This window comes from Ambystoma mexicanum, chromosome 14, assembly GCF_040938575.1.
Source record: "Ambystoma mexicanum isolate Mex_15411 chromosome 14, UKY_AmexF1_1, whole genome shotgun sequence".
NCBI lineage: Eukaryota > Metazoa > Chordata > Amphibia > Caudata > Ambystomatidae > Ambystoma > Ambystoma mexicanum.
Genome location: NC_090940.1, coordinates 591232546 through 591252850, shown reverse-complemented (window position 1 = coordinate 591252850; position 20305 = coordinate 591232546). Strand labels below are relative to the sequence as shown.

General features: G+C 46.9%; 1 protein-coding gene across 3 annotated transcripts in view; it reads left to right on the top strand.

The window, feature by feature from the left end:
• Nucleotides 1-20305, top strand: part of GALC (galactosylceramidase) — a 271332-nt gene that overhangs the window by 236823 nt on the left and 14204 nt on the right. For 2 of the 3 annotated variants that reach the window (XM_069637935.1, XM_069637938.1), the window contains exons 14-15: nt 16174-16354; nt 18295-18458. In XM_069637935.1, coding sequence (XP_069494036.1) covers nt 16174-16354; nt 18295-18458 — 345 coding nt within the window. Of the gene's footprint in view, nt 1-9109; nt 9291-16173; nt 16355-18294; nt 18459-20305 lie in introns of all 3 variants that reach the window. The other variant, XM_069637936.1, reaches the window with a different exon arrangement.

Sequence of the window (20305 nt, the reverse complement as noted above, 5' to 3'; positions counted from 1 at the left end):
CTCCTCGTCCTTTTCCTTCCGTTCATCCTCATGCCCTCGCCCTATGCCCACCCCTTCCCCATCGCACTATCCCTTCTTGCTCCAATCTTGTCTGTCTCCCCACTGTCCATCCCTCTAGTATCATGAACATTGCCCTATGGAACGCCCGATCCATCTGCAATAAAGCCTCTGCGGCTCTTGCTCTATTCTTCCGACTCAACCTTCACTTCCTCTGTATCACCGAGACTTGGATCCCCCCCTTCATTCCATGGTTCCTGCATCTCTCTCCACCCCTCCTTCTCTCATATCCCACGCCCCTCAGGCCGCGGTGTCGGTCTACTCTTTCACCCTAAATGTCTCTCCTCATCTCCTCCCTTACCTCTTCCCATCTTCTCCTCCTTTGAATTTCTCTGCAAATCCTTTACTCGCCCTCATGCTATCTTAATCATTTACACACCCCCTGGCTCCCTCTCTTCCTTCTATGAAGACATTGGCCATCTTCTCTCTCTCATTTCTCCCTCCCCTACTCCTCTCTGTTCTTGGCGACTTCAACCTCCCTCTCTCAACATCATCTCATACTTCCCCTCTTCTCTCCTTACTTGACTCTTACCTCCTCTCTCCCCTCCCAACACCCCCCACCCACTACTCGGGCTCCACTCTCGATCTCGTCTTTCTCTCATCTCACTCATCTCCCCCGTATCGTCTCTCCCCAACTATCTCTCTGATCACGCCCTATTCTCCCTCACCCCTCCTACCTTCTCACTGTCCTCCCCCACTCCCTCCTCTTCACGTCGCGATCTTCGCACTTTCAACCCGTCTTTCTTCATCGACTCCTGCTCCTCCTCCCTTCCCCCTCTCCCTCATTTCTCATCCCTCTCCGATGACGCCCTTTCCTAGCTGTCCTCTATATCCTCCAGTCTGGACCAACTCTATCCTCTTCCTTCTCACCCTCTCACAAACCTTCCCAACGCTGGCTCTCCTCTCACCTTCTGTCAATGCGTCGCCTCCTCTGTCGCCTCGAACGACGCTGTCTTCCAATCCCTTTCTCTGGCTAACCAATCTTCTTACTTCTCGTATCACTCTCTCTACGACTCTTGCCTCACATCTGCCAAGCGCTCCTTCTATTCTAGCCTCCTCCACTCACAAGCGTCAAACCCCCGCTGTATCTTCCAGACCCTCTCTCGTCTTCTTTCCCCTCCTACTTCCGACCCTTCCATGAACTCTCCCCTCTCTCCCTCTGACTTTGCCAACTTCTTCTCTTCCAAAATTCTCTCTTCGCCAAAACATCCTCTCCTTCCTTTTACCCTCCTTCCCCCCCTTCGCTTCCACCTCTAATATGTCCACTTTCTCTCCTATCACCCCAGCCTGTGTCTCTTGTCCACAACTCGCCCCGCTGCTGCCCCCTCTGATCCCATCCCCACCTCCCTCACATGTATTCCTTATAATGGTTGTTCATATGCTACATTGATATGCCAATTTGCATTTACCCATTTTATGTTGACATGCATTATGCGCTTTTACAATTCGCATTACCCTTTGTTGTTTCTCTTGGTTTGGCTGGCACTATGTGGATGAAATAATCAATTGTATATGTAATTTTTCAATTATTTGACCACACTTGTACAGCCTCAGAGGAAGAGCTTTGCTCGAAACAAGTGTCAGGCTGTTGAACGAAATTACAATACACTACAATTGTTTTGATGTATTATTTGCAACTTGGCGCAGCTCACTGGTTAACTTCACTTCATTGCTTCTCTGAGGGTACTTGGTCAAGGCACCCTCAACTTAACAGTCGAACGCTGCCACAGTTACAACCTTGCACTTTGGCATTAGCGCTGGTGGTCTCAGTGGCCTTCTTGACCTTCTTCCTTGCTCTATTTCAGAGGCTTGTTGATCTGCTTAGATCACATGCTGTGCATAGGTCGACATCTAGTGGTAGTCGCAGAGTATTTCATGATTTGTTTTTGAAACACAAAGGGACGTCGACTGGGCGTGTTAGTAATACTATCCCTAGTGTGACATCTACTGTACCCATGGTCCTTCATCCATTGAGGTCCCTAAGAATGTTTTTTTGCCGCCATCGTGGTCGGTCGCTTTTTGCAGAGTTCCTGTCTGGCTAACGCCTTTGATTAGACAAAGTTTATTTTTAGAATCAAAGAAATTAGGTTCTTCATAAGTTGCGCCAAACACATTTATTTAGCAAGTGTCCTTTGGTTTACACATGTTTCGGCCTCGGGCATTTTTCAAAACCGGACCTCAATTGGAACATTCTCATAAGTTTGGCTGTATCTCACATCAAGTCGGTAAATTATTAAATGAAGTTTCCAATCTCGGGTTATTCCCTCTCTAATCTCATGGACTTTAATCTCCCAGCGGCAGCATTCCGTTTCCAAAGTTTATTTTTAGACTTTCTTTCTATCCTTCCTAAACAACTGCTGTCCACTGTACTGCTAACTGTTTCGGTGGCTTTTGATGGATGGCTCCATCGTCGACGACGTTCAACTGTCTCGACAAAAGAAGCCTGCGGCTTCCACAGGCCTCACCAGGCCTCAGCCTTTCACAGTAGGGAGTGTGGGGTAGGCCATATACTTATACCCTTTTAGAGAATGCATCTTATGACCCCTTAAATACCCTTTTGTCACAGTGCTGCCCTCTCCAGCAATGGTGAATACTCCTTTTTAAATGTTGCCCTTGGAAGTACACGCACAGGGTGTGCAACCACTGTCTGCCAAGGTACCACCCTGAGAAAAGCTGCGTGTCTTGCAAACCTTTCCACCCAAAATCATTAAAGGACTGCCGAACCAAACACTGGGCCTCCCACACCATGCAGGCTGAGGCCTCCATAGGGAATCCAAAGAGGGCACCATTGACATTCTTAGTGACACTGAAGGTGACTGGGGTTTGATGGAACCTCTAATGCGAGCCCCCAGCTCCAATATGCAGGCCAGTGACTCTGTGACGGAGACACCACCCTGCGGCTCAGGCACGCAAACTTCCCGCCACACAAAGCGCATACCCCGCAGCTGACCGTCGACCACGTCATTGACAGTCGAAAGCCAAGCAGTGTCAAAGGAGAGGTCCTCTGTTATCCCTGTCGTCTGGGCTATCGCGCTTGTGTTCGCCGCACGACAGGCCTCCGAAACCAGCGCAGAAAGCCACACCTAAAAAAGCCCTCCGTGACGAAGGGCATGCGTCGAAAGGCACTTCGGCGTTGTCCGTCCCCTCATCTAAAATGAGGGAACTTATCGAGAAACAGTCCCTGTCACCCTCTTAAAGGTGAAGACGTCTCTAACGTCCAAGCCCCCTACCTCCATAGATGGTGGCCCAGCTACTTCTATAGGCACCCTTGTAGGGTTCATACACCACAAATTCAGGCTCCCTTACATGACACTCCTACCCCTTCAGTATTTCCTAAATCAACTGAGTGGACCCCAGAGAACTTTGATCGCATTATGAGGAAAATGTCCAACTTTGTAGACTTCATGGACAAGTACCCTTAAGAACTTAAAAATCCCCAGGGCCCTACATCTAAGGTTGTGGCCAGGGATGAACCTTCTGCCAAAAGGCCATCTATGGGCGTTTCACAGGCCAGCACTTCCACACAGACCCAGGTCACCTGAAGGTACCATGATCCCTCACATGACCTCTACTTTATAGACCCTGGATCACAGGGGAGATCAGGGAGACCAAGATGACCAGGACCAATATGATGATGACAACGTTGAAATCTACGTCATCCAGTCACCAGACCAGCCTGGTTTTACTTTCAAGTTGATAGCCAACTTCAGTATGAGCTCCCCCTAAAGGCTGCTTAACATTTTAAAATAGACACCCAGGAGACCCAAGCCTACAAGGACTTTGTAGAGGACATACTGTGTGACGAGATCCGCCACTCAATTATCCCCCTCTTGCAATCCATTCAGAGGCATATCCAGCCTTCTCTCCTCACACCAAACCTCACGAGGGCAGTAAACACTCGTATCAAAAAGCTATTCAGACCAGCACCTTCAGACCCCCTGTACATCAGGGGTCAGCATAAACCGGATTCCTTACCATTACTTATTATTACATCTCTAAAACCCCTCTCTTCCCCTTCATCTACTCCCTGCTGTTCCTCTGGCCCTTCTTCGGCCACCTCCCCCACTCCCTCCTACTCTCTAGGCAAGTCCAATCTATGAATGTCTCGTCAAAACAGGTTCACCCCTGTTCCTCCAAAACCATCAAGGACCACATTGACGTCCTGGCTGCCGCTCTGGCTGAGTTATGCAACCACTCCTTCGCCACGGGAGTCTTCCCATTCCCCCTGAAGCACTCCCTTGTGCACCCACTTCTTAAGAAACCCTCTTCGGACCCTTCTTGCATGGCTTCCTGCATACTATCGTCCAATCTCCATCACTCCTTTCCTGGGCAAACTCCTCGAAAAAGTTGGCCATCTCCCAGCTTAATCTTCACTCTGAATCTGTTGGTTGTCTCCATTACCATCAGTCTGGCTTCAGAGCTGCCAGAAGCAAAGAAACTGCTCTCCTGAACATCTGTAAAGACCTGTTCTCCAACCTCGATTCCAACACCCACTGTCTCCTCCTCTTACTTGATCTCTCTTCTGCCTTTGACACGATCAACCATGCCATCCTGCTCAACCGTCTCCGTGATAACCTGGGTATGACTGATCAGTCCCTGACTTGGCTGACCTCCTTCCTCTCCAATCAACCCTCCCAGGTCCAACTTGGGTCCTTCCTCTCCTCTATCTCTACCTTTGGTGTTCCCCATGGGTCTAACCTCTCTTTCTTGCTGTTCAACCAATACCTGGCACTTCTTGCCCAATGCATTGCCGCTCTCTGCCCCAACTTCCAGTGCTATGCGGATGACACTGAGCTAATTTTCAGGCTCCCCTCGCCACCTCCTCCTCTTTTCTCATCTATGACTGTCTGTCCGCCATCCAGGAGTGGTGCGCCGCCAATGATCTCTGCCTGAATGCCAGTAAAACCGAGATTCTCCTCATCGGCAGACCTGCTCCCTCCTTTCCTGGCACTCTTGGGCCCCTTCCTGCTCCCACCTGTGACGCTAAAAACCTCTGGGTCATCTTCGACTCCACACTTTTCTTCTCTCCTCACATCTGACGTCTCTAAGAAGTCACACTACCAGCTGCATCTCCTAAGAGGTATTCTTCCTTTCCTCTCCTTCCCCCAGAAGCTCAATGTCTCCAGACCTCTGGTTCTCTCTAGGCTAGACTATTGCAACAGCCTCTTTCTAAATCTGCCTGCCTCTACTCAACGCCCTCTGCAACTCATCCAAAAAGGACTGCAAGACTTGTTGTAGGCCTCAAGCCCAGGGATCGTATTTCTCCAGGACTGAAATCTCTGCACTGGCTCCCAGTGGCGGAGAGGATTAAGTTCAAAACCCTCTGCATTGTCCACAAGGCCTTCTGGGTCCTTAGACCTCAATACCTTCAACTCTCTCTTCCTAAATATCTTCCTTCCCGAGGACTTCGCTCATCCGCCTCCAACTCCCTCAGGGTTAGTCGCTTCTCCAAGCAGCGAGTTGGTGGCAGATCTCTTTCTTCTGCAGGGTCCTCCTTCTTCTGCAGGGTCCTCCCTTTGGAACAGCCTCCCTGCCTCTCTGAAACTTGAAGAGAACCATCTCAGGTTCTGGAAGCGCCTCAAGACCTTCCTCTTTGCTTCTGCTTTCTCTCCTCCTCTCCCCTGCTGATCACCTGGCTTAATCTGAAACTGCACTGGTTACTTGGCTACCCTCTGTTCTCAGGCCCAGGTTCTCCCCCTTCCCCCCCGCCCCCCGGTTGCACACCTGCACTGCCCCACTGGCAATCCCTGCACTCAGGGAATGTTTCTGTATCCCTACAGACCCTACTAGCACTTGATATCTGCACTTGCACTTGCCACCAGCTGGCTGACTTTTATTTATTGTCTTTATTTATTTTACTGTTATCTTATGTATTGCTCTGCCCCCTCCCGTTTCCCCTGCACTTGTCCTCTTCCTCCGTTCTCTGCACTTGCGCAATCTGACTGTCACCTTTGACTAGTAGGATCGTTGTCTGTCTTCCCTCTGTTTCCCCACCCTTGCCTCGTCGCGCCTTGAAACGCTTGTGTATAGGCACGTTATAAATGCCATATCATATATCATATCATACAAGGAAAAGGGCAGGAACCCTTCTGGCCTCTGCAGAGTAAAAGGATCTACACCTTTGGCAGAAAGGTGGCTTCCTCTGCTGCCTACCAAAGTAGGATAGCCAACAATACCACCTTCCTGGCTAGCTATGGTTGCCATAAGTGGGACGAACTAGAACAAATCGAAGCAGTCCCAGAACCCCTGAAATCTGTATCTGAGGGCTAGCAAGTATCCATTTGCATCTTAAAGAATAACCTAGACACCGCAGACAATGCAGGAAGCATCATAGCTGAGGGCACCGTAATCGAACGCCATGCCTGGCTTAGGCAGTCCGGTTTCAAATTAGAAACTCAGGCCACGTTGCTCAACATGCCCATCGAGCCAAATACCCTGTTTGGCAATGCAGTGGAAGAGGCCTTGAAAGTGCCAAAGAAGAATATGACCCTGAAATCTCTTGGTCAACTTACCATCAAGCTGTTTGGCCAGAGGGAGTCTTCCAATGCAAGAAGGTTTCATGGGCAGGGCCCTTAACGCACCTCTGGTTACAGTCAGGGTAACCAGTCATCTTCCTGGGGCAGCTCACAGGGACAATCCTCCTCAAATTTACAAAGCGGCTATAAAAGGTCCAGAAGCAGAGGTATCGCCTCCTCAGCCAGATGCTCCTCCCCGACCAAAAAATGATTCCCAGCTCCAGGTCCCCTCCCAATGCTCCAGTAGGAAGTTGCATCTCACAATTCACCCACGCATGAGAGGAGATCACATCAGACAAGTGAGTGTTGTCCACCATGGCGGGCGGATATTGTATAGAACTTCTACAAAAGCCACCCAACCACCCGCCAAAACACAGGAAAATTACACTGGAAGAAAGGCACATATCATTGAGGAAGTGAAAGCCTTGCAGGTGAAAGACGCCATAGAGTTCGTCCCAGCAAGCCAGGTAAACAAGGGTATTTATTCAACATACTTCCTTGTGCCAAAGAAAGACCTAATTATGCGCCCAGTGCTAGACCTGCACCCAGTGAACACGTATGTCAAGCCTCAACAATTTCGCATAACAACGCTCCAGGAGGTAATTCTCCTCCTAAAACAGGGGGATTACATGGCAACATTGGACATAAAAGATGCATACTTTCGTATTTCAATGTTCCCAGCGCACAGAAAGTATCTGCACTTTCAAATAGCCGAACACTACTAGTTCAAGGTCCTCCCTTTTGGCATAGCCTCAGCCCCAAGGATATTCACAAAAGTACTAGCAGTGGTAGCGGCGCACCTACGCAGACAGTCAATCCCAGTGTACCCTTATTTGGACGACTGGCTCATAACAGGGGAGTTCCCTCAAATTTGCAAATACAACTCCCGAAAAAACAATCGACCTTCTGTTCCTATTGGGATTCTCCATCAACAAGAAAAAATCAAGCCTTCACACCCTGTCGAACAAAAAAATTCCTGGGATCAATCATGAAGACAAAGGAGGGGCTTGTCTTTCCCTCGAATGACAGAGTACACAACATACTGTCGCAAATACCTCATTGTCTAGCCGGTTGCAAGATAACCGTATGCAAAGCAATGTGCCTGCCAGGAATGATGGCATCATGCATTTATCTAGTCCCACACGCATGTCTGCGCATCCGCCCAACGCAGGGGTGGTTAGCAGAACAATGGTCTCAGGCAAGCGGTCAGTGAGACGATCTAGTGGTTGTTTTGCTAACCTTTGTACAGACTCTTCGCTGGTGGTCAAGGTACAACCTGTTAAAAGGAAAACTCTTTAGCAATCCACCCGTTCCAGCGAGACTACCGACAGACTCCTCACTTTGCGGATGGAGAGCCCATTATCTTCACCACACAGCTCCCAGTTTATGGACCCACACGACAGCCCAAAATCACATCAAACTCCTAGAACGTCTGGCATTTTTCAAGGCTCTACAGGCTTTTCAGCAGCATCTAGTAGGTCAGACAGTGCAAGTCCTCACAGACAGCACCACTGCCATGTTTTACATAAACAAACAAGGGGGCACACACTCCAAGTCTGTCCAGGCTATCCCCCAAAATGTGGAAGTGGGCAATCGAGTGCAACATGTTCCTCATCAACATGTTCCAGGGGAACTCCATGCTCTAGCAGACTTTCCAAGTAGAGGAACACGAGTGGCAAATCAACAGATATTCTAAATGAAATCTTTCCCCAGTGGGGTTATCCTCCCTTATACTTTTTTCGCCACAAGCCAAAATGCACAAAGCCCAGAATTTGCGTCCAGGTTTTCCCAACCAGGATCAAAGGGGGACGACCTGCGGATGAATTGGTCAGGGAAATTTGCTGACGCTTTTCCACCGACACCACTCCTGAGTAGGAAAGTGCACAAGCTGCTGCAGGAACAAGTCACTCTAATCCTGATCGCTCCAATGTGGGCAAGACAACCTTGGTTTCCACATCTGCGCAAACTGGCTATGTGCAATTCAATCAAGCTTCTGTGCACCTCCAACATGCTGTCCCAGCATGAGGGGACGACATTCCATTCACATCCTCAGTCTATGAACATGGCATCCTGGTTCCTGAAGTCATAGAGTTTGGACACTTTTAAATCTTCCTCAAAGGTGAATGGATATTCTAAAGGAGGCATGAAAACCCAACACCAGACTGTTACTTCATTGTGTGGAAGCGGCCTGTGGCATGGTGCAGATCATGGTCCTTAAATTCAATTGAATGTTCACCATCCAATATTCTACTCTACATGCTTTATCTACTAGACTCTGGCCTAGTAGTTATCCATCAAAGTACACCTAGCGGCCTAGTCCGCATACACCACCTCGCATAACAAGGTTTCTTGGTGGAAAGTGCCTGTTTTCAAGGCTTTAATCAATCGTGTAATACTCTGCGAGAACCACTAGATGTCGGCCTGTGCATAGCATGTGAATCTAAAGAGATACAAGCATCAAAAATACGATTACATTGAGTAATGTATGCCATATATGTGTGTGCTCAATGAAATGCAATTGCGTGTTTCCTGCCCAGGTAACCCTCCATTCAGTGAGGCCCCATGCTTTGCCGATCAGGCAGGAGTCTTTGAATACTTCACAAACACATCAGACCCTGGTGATCATGTGTTCACGCTGCGCCAGGTTCTGACCCAGCGACCCATCACTTGCAGCATAGACCCGGACCAGGCGATAAGCGTCATAGGAAACTATAACTGGTAAGGACACATTGCGACATGGCATTGGGTGACCAGTGTTTGCTGAATTATTTAAGTGTTCGCATCTAGCTTCCATTTCATTCAATGTCGTTTGTGTCTTGTTTATTTTGGTGAAAACTGTGATATAATATTATGCACCTTGTACTTGGTCTTTTAGATAGGGGCCCTTTCTATCTATTTAAATTGACCTATATATCCCGACTGCACCTTCCTGGTAAACCTGTGCTCCTTTAAGTCTCTTGTTGTTGCTTTCCCAACAGACAGGGCAATTAGAAGGGACTGTGGGTTAAGAGGGTGAATCCAGTCTTTTAATCACATTTATTCTCATAGCAGATCTTTTTTACTAGTTATTTTGTTTTTCTGTACCAAATTATGTGGTGAGGGATGGGTGGGGAAGCGGGGCTCCTGGTCGCATTTTGTGGTTAAAATAATTAAATACAATAATGGGTTAAACAAAAAAATATATAATAAATCGACAGGGGGAAAAAGCCACGAAGAAAAAATCTGGGATAAAAAGACATAGAATCAAGAGGGCAAAGGGTAATATAATATAATTGGTTATTTATACCACCCTTAATACTGAAGAGGTTTCTAAGCGTGAACCCGGGATTCGAACCTGTTGCTCTGCGTCGTCTTGCTCCCAAGACGAACGCATTGCCACTGAGCTGTACTACCCGTGCAGGGTAGAAGGGAATGTTGAGAGGCAGACAAAAAGACATCTGGGTCTGAACTTGGGGAGCAAGTCCTAGAAACATAAAGAGCTATGCTATCCTCAGCCCAAAAATGGACTAACCTAAGAGCCTAGAAATCCCATAAGAAAGATTGACAAAGAGAGTGATTCTAGCCGGAAGCTGTAATCCCGATTCTGGCCGGACTAGCAAACTCATGAAGGAAAGTTAGTAACACTTTGTGAGATGAAGCAAAAAGAGAATGAGAGTGAGGAACGCTGGGAGCCTTCATTTGAGGTCTGGTGGGACTGGCAAGCCCACCAAGAAATTTAATAAAACGTGTTAAAGGTGCAAGCACATTACACCACTCTTTGCTGAGTGGGCGGAGGATGGAACAAAGATTTCATGATGAAACTCACTCAGGAAATCATATGCTGAATGCTGAAATCATCCGTCATGTCGAACCAGAGTGACCAGTGCCCGAGAGCCAATGTTTGCCAGCAGCATCGACTGCAGTATCCCAGACTGTCTTGAAAGCAAGACAATCCAGAGTGTTTTGGATTTTAATCCCGATCCCACGCCTAAAGGCTGTACTCAGCCTTGAAGTGCTATGAAAAGCTCAATTTCCTATTTTTCTTTTTTTTATACATAAAAATAATATATTTATATTTGCATATATCTGAACAATGTTTTTCTAATTGTACAATTCAGTACTCCAGTTTTGAATCCGCTTCCACTGACAATTTCCCCTTCAACACTGCCTAGCTCTAGCATGCGCTTCCACTCAACATACTTAACTGGAGTTCCCGTTCTGAGGGTACTGGGACGTGGACCCTGATTCCGCTATCAAACTGACCGATGATTCCAGGCCTTGTGCATTGCCAATGTGAGTCTGCACACATTCGATCTCTCTGAGCCCAAGAGAGGCCTGTTTGACTGCCCAGTGAAATGCTTGATGCTATGAAAAGTGAGTCCTTATTAAAAGATGTTCGTGAGTGCATTCTGGCCCAACTTGTGAATGCATCACCCTACAAAAGACAACTTAAAGTAAAAGTTATCGAGAAGGAACCTGTTTTTCTATGCGAAAGACCTGAAGAAGTGATTGTGAAAATAGTGAGACCCACCCAAGCAATGCGGTTGATGGGATAAAATGCAAGATTAAAAAGCCTTTAGACGCATGCCCTTCGACACGTGAAAGGGGGGTTTTCCTTAGGCGTGGCTTTCTGCGCTTGTTTCGGGGCCTGTTGTGCGGCGAACACAAGAGTGATGGCCCAGAGGACAGGGATAACTTAAGAGGACCATGCCTTTGACACTGCATGGCTTTCGACAGTGGGTGATGCGGTCGACGGTCGGCCGTGGGGTATGTGCTTTGTCTGGCAGGAAGTGTGCGTGCCTGAGCCGCAGGGTGGTGTCTCCGTTACCTTCGGCGTCACTAAGTATGTCTATGCTGCCCTCGCTGGATTCCACGCCATGTCTATGGAGGCCTCAGCCTGCATGGCAATGGCGGCCCAGTGTTTGTTTCAGCGGTACTTTCATGATTTTGGGTGGAAACGTTTGAAAGACTTGCAGATTTTCTCGGGGTGGTCCCTTGGCAGACAGTGGTTGTGTCCTTCCAAGGGAACTTCCTGTTGCAGGGAGGACAACATTCAAAAGGAGTGTTCTCCATTGCTAGAGAGGGCAGCACAGTGACAAAAGGCAAGATAAAGGACCATAAGAGGCATTCTCTAAAAGGCTATAAAGTATATAGCCTCCCTCACTCTCCCTACTGTGAAGGGCCGAGGCTTGGTGAGGCCTGTGTAAGCCGCAGTCTTTCGTCAAGACAGTTGAACGTCGTCGACGATGGAGCCATTTGTCAAAAGCCGCCGAAACAGTTAGTAGTGCAGCGGGCAGCAGTGGTTTAGGAAGGATAGAAAGAAAGTCTAACAAACTTTGTCTAATCAAAGGTGTTAGTCAGAAAGGAACATTGCAACTAGCGACCAACCAGGGTAGCAGAAAGAAAAGCAATCTGAGGTACCTCGACGCATGAAGGAACATAGGTACAGTAGACGTCACACTAGTGACAGTATTACCACTGTTTGTTTATTTATACTGCACACCAGACCCGAAGGTATTACGGCGCAAAAAAGCAAAAAGAGGGTTGTTCAGCTGTACATCAGGGGCCATCTTAAACCGGATTCCTTTGTCGTTACCACTACAAGGAACGGCAGGCACCCCGCTGGCCTCAGTGGAGAGTAAAAAGATCTCTACCCTTTGTCAGAAGGGTTGCTTCCTCGGCTGCCTACCACACTAGGATAGCCAACAGTACCACCCTCCTGGCTAGCTACAGTTGCTATAAGTGAGACTAACTGGAAGTAATCAAAGCAGTTGCAGAACCCCTGAAGTCTCCACTTTCAAAAACTGTACTGAGGGCAAGTAAGTATCCAATTGCATCTTAAAGAATAACCTAGACACCACAGACAACGCAGGCCGTATCATAGCTGAGAGCACCCTAATCAAATGCCATGCATTGCTTAGGCAGTCCAGTTTCAAATTAGAAACGCAGGCCACGTTGCTCAACATGCCCATCAAGCCTAATGCCCTGTTCGGCAAGGCAGTGGAAGACGCCCTGAATGTGCCAAAGAAGAATATGATATTCTCAAATCTCTTGGTCAACTTACCAACAAGCCGTTTGGCCAAATGGAGTCTTTCAACGCAAGAAGGTTTTGTGTGCAGGGCCCTCAATGCTCCTCTTGTTACAGCCAGGGTAACTAATCATCTTCCTGGGGCAGCTCATAGGGCCAATCCTCTTCAAATTTTCAAAGAGGCTATAAAAATTCCAGAAGCAGAGGTATCGCCTCCTCAGCCAGATGCTCCACCCCAACCAAACAGTGACGCCCGCTCCAGGTCCCCTCCCCTGCTACTCCAGTAGGAGGTTGTATCTCGCAATTCACCCACGCATGGGAGGAGATCACGTCAAACAAGTGGGTGTTGTCCACCGTGGCGGGTGGAAATTGTATAGAACTTCTACAAACGCCACTCAACCACCTGCCAAAACACAGGAAAATGACGCCCTGAAGAAAGGCGCATCTTATTGGAGGAAGTGAAAGCCCTGCTGGAGAAAGACACCATAGAGTTCTTCCAGCCAACCAGGTAAACCAGGGTATTTATTCAACATACTTCCTTATGCCAAAGAAAGACCCAACTATGCCCCCAGTGCTAGACCTGCGCACAGCGAACACGTATGTCAAGCCTAAAAATGTATCCTTGACCACGCTTCAGGAGGGAATTCTCCTAAAACAGGGGGCTTAAATGGCAACATTTTACATGAAAGATGTATACTTTCATATTTCAATGTTCCCAGTGCACAGACAGCATCTGTGCTTTCAAATAGCAGGAGAACACTACCAGTACAACGTGCTCCCTTTCTCATTGCCTCAGCCCCTGAGGATATTCACAAAAGTACTAGAAGTGGTTGTGGCGCACCTACGCAGCCAATCACAATGTACCCTTATTTGGACGACTGGCTAATAACAGGGGAGTCCCCTCAAATTTGCATATACAACACCCAAAGAACAATCAACCTTCTGTTCCAATTGGGATTTTCTTATCAATGAGAAAAAATCAAGTCTTACACCCTGTCAAGCAAAACAATTCATTGGATCAATCATAAAGACAAAGGAGGGGCTTATCTTCCCCTCGAATGACAGAGTACAAAACTTACTGTCGCAAATAACTCATTACCTAGCTGGTCGCAAGATAACCGTACGCAAGGCAATGTGCCTGCCGGGAATTATGGCATCATTCATTTATCTAGTCCTACACGCATGTCTGTGCATGCACTCAATGCAGGAGTGGTTAGTAATACAGTGGTCTCAGGAAAGTGATCAGTGAGACGATCTAGGGGTTGTTTCACTAACCTTAGTACAGGCTCTTCGCTGTTGGTCAAGGCACAACCTGCTAAAAGGAAAACCCTTTAGCAATCCACCAGTTCAATCGATACTATCGACAGACGCCTCACTCTCCGGATCGGAAGCCCATTACCTTCATCACACAGCTCACGGCTTATGGGCACCCACACCACAGCCCAAAACCACATCAACTTCCTAGACCTTATGGCAGTTTTCAAGGCTCTACAGGATTTTCAGCAGCATCTAGTAGGTAAGACGGTGCAAGGCCTCACAGACAGCACCGCTGCTATGTTTTACGTAAACAAACAAGGAGGAAACACACCCTCCAAGTCTGCCCAGGCTATCCCAGTGGGCACTCAAGCGGAACATGTTCCTAGTCTCCCAACACGTTCCAGGGGAACTCAATGCTCTAGCAGACTCGCTAAATGGAGGAACGCAACTGGAAAATCAACAGAGGTATTCTAAATTATATCTTTTCCCAGTGGGGTTATCCTCCCTTAGACTTTTTCGCCACAAGCCAAAACACACAATGCCCAGACTTTGTGTCCAGGTTTCCCCAACTAGAATTCAAGGGGACAACCTGTGGATGAATTGGTCAGGGAAATTTGGCCATGCTTTTCCACTGACACCACTCCTGAACAGGATAGTGCACAAGATGCACCAGGAACAAGTCACTCTAATCCTGATCACTCCAATGTGGGCAAGTCAACATTGGTTTCCACATCTGCGCAAACTGGCTATGTGCAATTCAGTCAAGCTTCCATGCACCTCCAACATGCTGTCCTAGCACGAGCGGACTACACTCCATCCACATCCTCCGTCCATGAGCTTGCAACCATGTTACACACTAAAATCTTACTCAAAGGTGTATGGATATTCTAAAGGAGGCCCGAAAACCCAACACCAGACACTGTTACTTCAACAAGTGGAAGCGGATTGTGGTATGGTGCAGATCACGGGCCTTAAGCCCAATTGAATGTTAACCATCCAATATTCTACACTACATGCTTTATCTACTAGACTCTGGCCTAGTATTTAACTCTATCAAAGTGCAACTAGCGGCCTTGTCCACATACACCGCCTCGCAGAACAAGGTTTCTTGGTGGGAAGTGCCTGTTCTCAAGGTTTTCATGGAGGGAGTAAAGGGATTTTACCCTCCCATTTCTAACCCTCCACCAGATTGCGACCTTAATGTGGTAATCTCAAGACTCATGGGTCCGCCCTTCGAGCCGAAGCACAAGGCCAGCCTAAAACATTTAACATACAAGACCGCCTTTCTAGTAGCCATCACCTCATTAAGATGAGTCAGTGAGCTTCAGGCATTATCTGTACAAGACCCTTTCTTTATAATCCACCTAAATTCATCTCCAAGTTCCATGTCAACCAATCCATTGAACTACCTACTTTTTTCCAAAGTCCATCTAATTCAGCTGAAAGCAGTCTCCATAGATTAGATGTAACGAGGGTGGTCTAGTACTATGTAAACAAAGCAAAGACATTAAGGAAAACAGACCAGCTCTTTGTTTCCATAGCTCTAGGTAGGGAAGGTGATCACATCTCTAAAAATGCCATCTCCAGATGGATAGTCAAATGCATACAGCTCTGTAATTCCCTATCCAAAAAGACCCTACCTTTCACTCCTAGAGCTCTACTGAAGCATGTATTGGAAACGTCCCCCTAGACGCTATTTGCAAAGCAGTTCCTTGGAGTTCAATTCATACCTTTACGCAGCATTACTGCATTGACGCACACTCCAAAGCAGATTCACAGGTGGGGCAAGCAGTGCTGGAACATCTATTTGCCGCTGTACCTTCTCACAACCCACCTCCTTCTCCAGATACTGCTCGGTAATCTATGCATAATATGTGATCTAAGCAGATCCACAAGCCTCAGAAGATATAAATTACTCGCCTTAATCGTATTTCGGATGCTTGTATCTGCTTAGATTCACATGCGCCCACCCTTCCCCCCCCTCCTTAATGTCGAAGGCGCATGGATGTTTCTATTTTCTGCTTTATTATATCTGTGCTCACGGTACACTTCATGCAACCTCATGTCGGAAACGAGACAATCTGAGACCCCCCAACGTGTGAAGGACCATGGTTACAGTAGACGTGACGCTAGGGATAGTATAACTAACGCGCCCAGTCGACGTCCCTTTTTTGAGTATCGAAAACAAATCCTGTAATACTCCGACTACCACTAGATGTCGGCCTATGCATAGCATGTGAATCTAAGCAGATAGAAGCATCAGAATTACGATTACGGTGAGTAATGTATGACATATGTGTTTGCTCAACAAAATGCAATTGCGTGTTTCCTGCCCAGGTAACCCTCCATTCAGTGAGGCCCCATGCTTTGCCGACCAGTCAGGAGTCTTTGAATACTTCACAAACACATCAGACCCTGGTGAGCATGTGTTCACGCTGCGCCAGGTGCTTACCCAGCGACCCATCACTTGGACCACAGACCCAGACCAGGCGATAAGCGTCATAGGAAACTATAACTGGTAAGGCCACATTGCGACATGGCGGTGGGTGACCAGTGTTTACTGCATTATTTAAGTGTTTGCATCTAGCTTCCATTTCATTCCATGTCGTTTGTGTATTTTGTTTATATTGGTGAAAACTGTGATTAAAATATTATGCACCTTGTACTTGGTCTTTTGGACAGGGGCCCTTTCCATTTACATTGACTTATATATCCCGACCGCACCTTCCTTGTAAACCTGTGCTCCTTTAAGTCTCTTGTTCTTGCTCTCCCAACAGGCAGGGCAATTCGAAGGGACTGTGGGTTAAGATGGCGAATCCAGTCTTTTAATCACATTTATTCTCATAGCAGATTTTATTTACTGGCAATTTTGTTTTTTTGTACCAAATTATGTAGTGAGGGATGTGTGGGGAAGCGGGGTTCTTCATTGCATTTTGTAGTTAAAAAAAATAAAATACAATAATTGGTTAAAGAAAAAAAATATAATAATCGGCAGGGAAAAAAGCCATGATGAAGAAATATGGAATAAAAAGACATAGAACCAAGAGGGTCACAGGTTAATGCAATAATATAATTGGTTATTTAAAATGAGCTTAATACCGAAAAGGTTTGTTTCTAAGCGCGGACCCGCCCGGGATTCGAACCCGTGTTGCTCTGTCATCTTGCTTCCAAGACGAATGCGTTGCCACTGAGCTATACTGCCCGTGCAGGTTAGAAGGGAATGTTGAGAGGCAGACAAAAAGACCTCTGGGTCTGAACTTAGGGAGCAAGTCCTACAAACATAAAGAGCCATGCTATCCTGAGCCCAAAAAGTGACTGACCTAAGAGCCTAGAAATCCCATAAGAAAGCTTGACAAAGAGTGATTCTAGCTGGAAGCTGTAATCCCGATTCTGGCCGGACTGGCGTGCTCATCAAGGAAAGTTAGTAACACTTTGTGAGATGAAGCAAAAAGAGAATGAGAGTGAGGAACGCTGGGAGCCTTCATTTGAAGTCTGGTGGGACTGGCAAGTGCACCAAGAAAAATTAATAAAACGTGTTAAAGACGCAAGATGAAACTCACTCGGGAATCATATGCTGAAAGCTGAAATCATCCGTCATGTCGAACCAAAGTGACCAATGACCGAGAGACCATGTTTGCCAGCAGCATCGACAGCAGTATCCCAGACTTTGTCTTGAAAGCAAGACAATGCAGAATGATTTGGATTTGAATACCGTCCCCACGCCTAGAGGCTGTATTCAGACAGGAAGTGCTCTAGAAAGCTCAGTTTTCTATTTTTTTTTTTTTACACAAAGTAGTGTATTTATATTTGCACAAATCTGAACAATGTTTTTCTAATTGTACAATTCAGTACTCCAGTGTTGAATCCGCTTCCACTGACAATTTTGCCTTCACCAGTGCCTAGCTCTAGCATGCGCTTCCACTCAACATACTTAACTGGAGTTCCCGTTCTGAGGGTACTGGGACCTGGACCCTGGTTCTACTACCACACCGACCGATGAGCCCAGGCCTTTTCAATTGCCTATCTGAGTCTGTGCACACACTTGATCTCTCTCAGCGCAAGAGGGGCCTGTTTGACTGCCCAGTGAAATGCTTGATGCTATGAAAAGTGAGTCCTTATTAAAAGATGTTCTTGAGTGCATTCTGGACGAACTTGTGAATGCAACACCCTGCAAAAGACAACTTAAAGTAAAAGTTATCGAGAAGGAACCTGTTTTTCTATGCGAAAGACCTGAAGAAGTGATTGTGAAAATAGTGAGACCCACCCAAGCAATGCTGTTGATGGGATAAAATGCATTTCTTAATAAGCCAACAAACTAGAGTGAACACCTTCAGAAATATTGAGGTTGCTGTACATTTACCTGTTCATATTCTTTGGGTTTTTAAACACTGTAAATATGCCTATAGAACCTGACCTTATTGAAAGAGCACAAGCACACATCTATGGTTTTCCTTTCAGGACGGATATGGTGGTAAGTTGCGACGTCTACATAGAGACCCCCAACACTGGTGGCATATTCGTAGCTGGCAGAGTGGATCGAGGCGGGTCGCCGACGTGGGGTGCCAAAGGTGTATTCTTCTGGGTCTTTGCAGATGGTACCTACAAAGTAACCCTTGATCTACGTAAGTACAGCTGCCGTAAAAAGCTAGACTTTGTAAAATCGCGAAGCCTGCATGATGGCCACTGTTTGTCCCTGTGTTAGTGGCCAGACCTTGTTTTAGATGTGGGTAAAGTTTGACAGATTGTTTGAGAATGCCAGCCTTAGTTAGCTCCTAAATGTCAAAATCAAATTGCACTGGCCCAGCACTACTGGACTGCGGGTAATATGGAATAACCGGGGAATGCTTGGTAGTACCTTGTAAATATTGGCCAAATCATTAAGAAATCTGATTCTTGAAAGGACACTTGAGTGCTTGACCGGTTGACATTGTTTGAAGCAATTGACTTTTTGCTGTGGGTAAATCGAGTCGTGATGTTTGGGCACTGCTCCTGGGTCTGCAAAGTAACTGCAATGCATTGGTTTCCGTGAATGGAACATTTACTCTTCCAAAAACAGTCTCTGGTTCACTGAACCAAGCCGGAAGGATTTGAAGCCTTCGATTGAACTGCCCATTATTCTCTTTAATGTTGGGAGGCGTTGTTCTAACACAGCTTTGATTTTTTTTTTTTGTTGGCCCTTCTTTGCCACATTGAACGGTCCGACGCACTGTCTGCTGGTCTCGGCATGTCTGTCTCTCTCTGTCTGCATCTCTTTCTCTCTCTCTCTTTCTTTACCACTCCCTCTCTTTCTTCCTCGCTCTGTCTGCATGTGCCTGTCTCTTACGTTGTCTCTCTGCTTCTTTCTGTCTTTGTGTCTCCTCTGTGTGTGCCTGTGTCTGTCTGTATCTCTCTATCTCCAATGAACTCTTAATATTCATCTCACCCCTTTCCTCTGAGTGCTTCTTCAGCTCACCGGTTTTGTTCCCTATTATTCTTTCATTCATTCTTATGAACCTGAGGTGTCCCTCCTGCTGGAGCATATAATTGAGGTACACTGGTTTGAACCCTGCTTTTATGATTGTGGAGCCATTGCTGCCACTTCATGTAAACCACTGGTTCAGACCATGGGCCTCATTCCGAGGTTGGGGGTAGCCATGTGCTATTAGCACCATGACTTTCCCCTTACCGCATACCGGGTCCGGTTCCCATAGGGCTCGATGGGAATGGGGACCATGCTACTAACGAGCCTGTTATTGGCATGCTGGTCCTTTAGCGGCTCCCACTAAGGGCGCCTGGAAAAACCAGCTGCCCTTAGCAGGACCCGTTAAAGGACCTCGTAATGCGGTGGTAAGGGGTTAACGGCACCGGAACCATTACCGGCACCGTTAACCCCTTACCGCCAACCTCGGAATGAGGCCCCATGTCTTTAGTTGGCGGCTTATAAAGGAGACAAGATACTTTTTGGAGTGTGGCATGGGTGGAGACTAGACAAGGGTGTTGCAGTGCATAGTGACCAATGTGGCACTCTTGCCTCATGAATGCATACATTTCTTGTATTGTAATTAGTGATAATCTGTATGGGGGTCCAGTACTGCAGACAGACGTGTTGCTTAGTTCGGAGTCAATCGTAAGACGATGTAGACCGAATTTGATTTATTCTATGGGTTTACTTTTCAAAAGGGCTTCTTGGATAACTGTGATATCTCTCCAGGTTGACTGGTGAAACTGTGCCAGCTTGTTGTGAGTGGGGCGCAGGGGACAATGTGAAGGATGAAAGCTTAGATGTCTGTGGTCCAAGTGTATTCTGCAACCAACCTAAATTTAGCTTTGAAATCCCATACCCAACACGTGGAAAGTTCCTTGGATGTATCCTATAGACCGACCTCTCCCATGGAAGCTCCTGGGAACAACTTGCTTAACTAACCAACTATCAATTCCAGCTTTTGAAGAAAATCAAATGCCTATCATAGACTATTGACATTACAGTGTG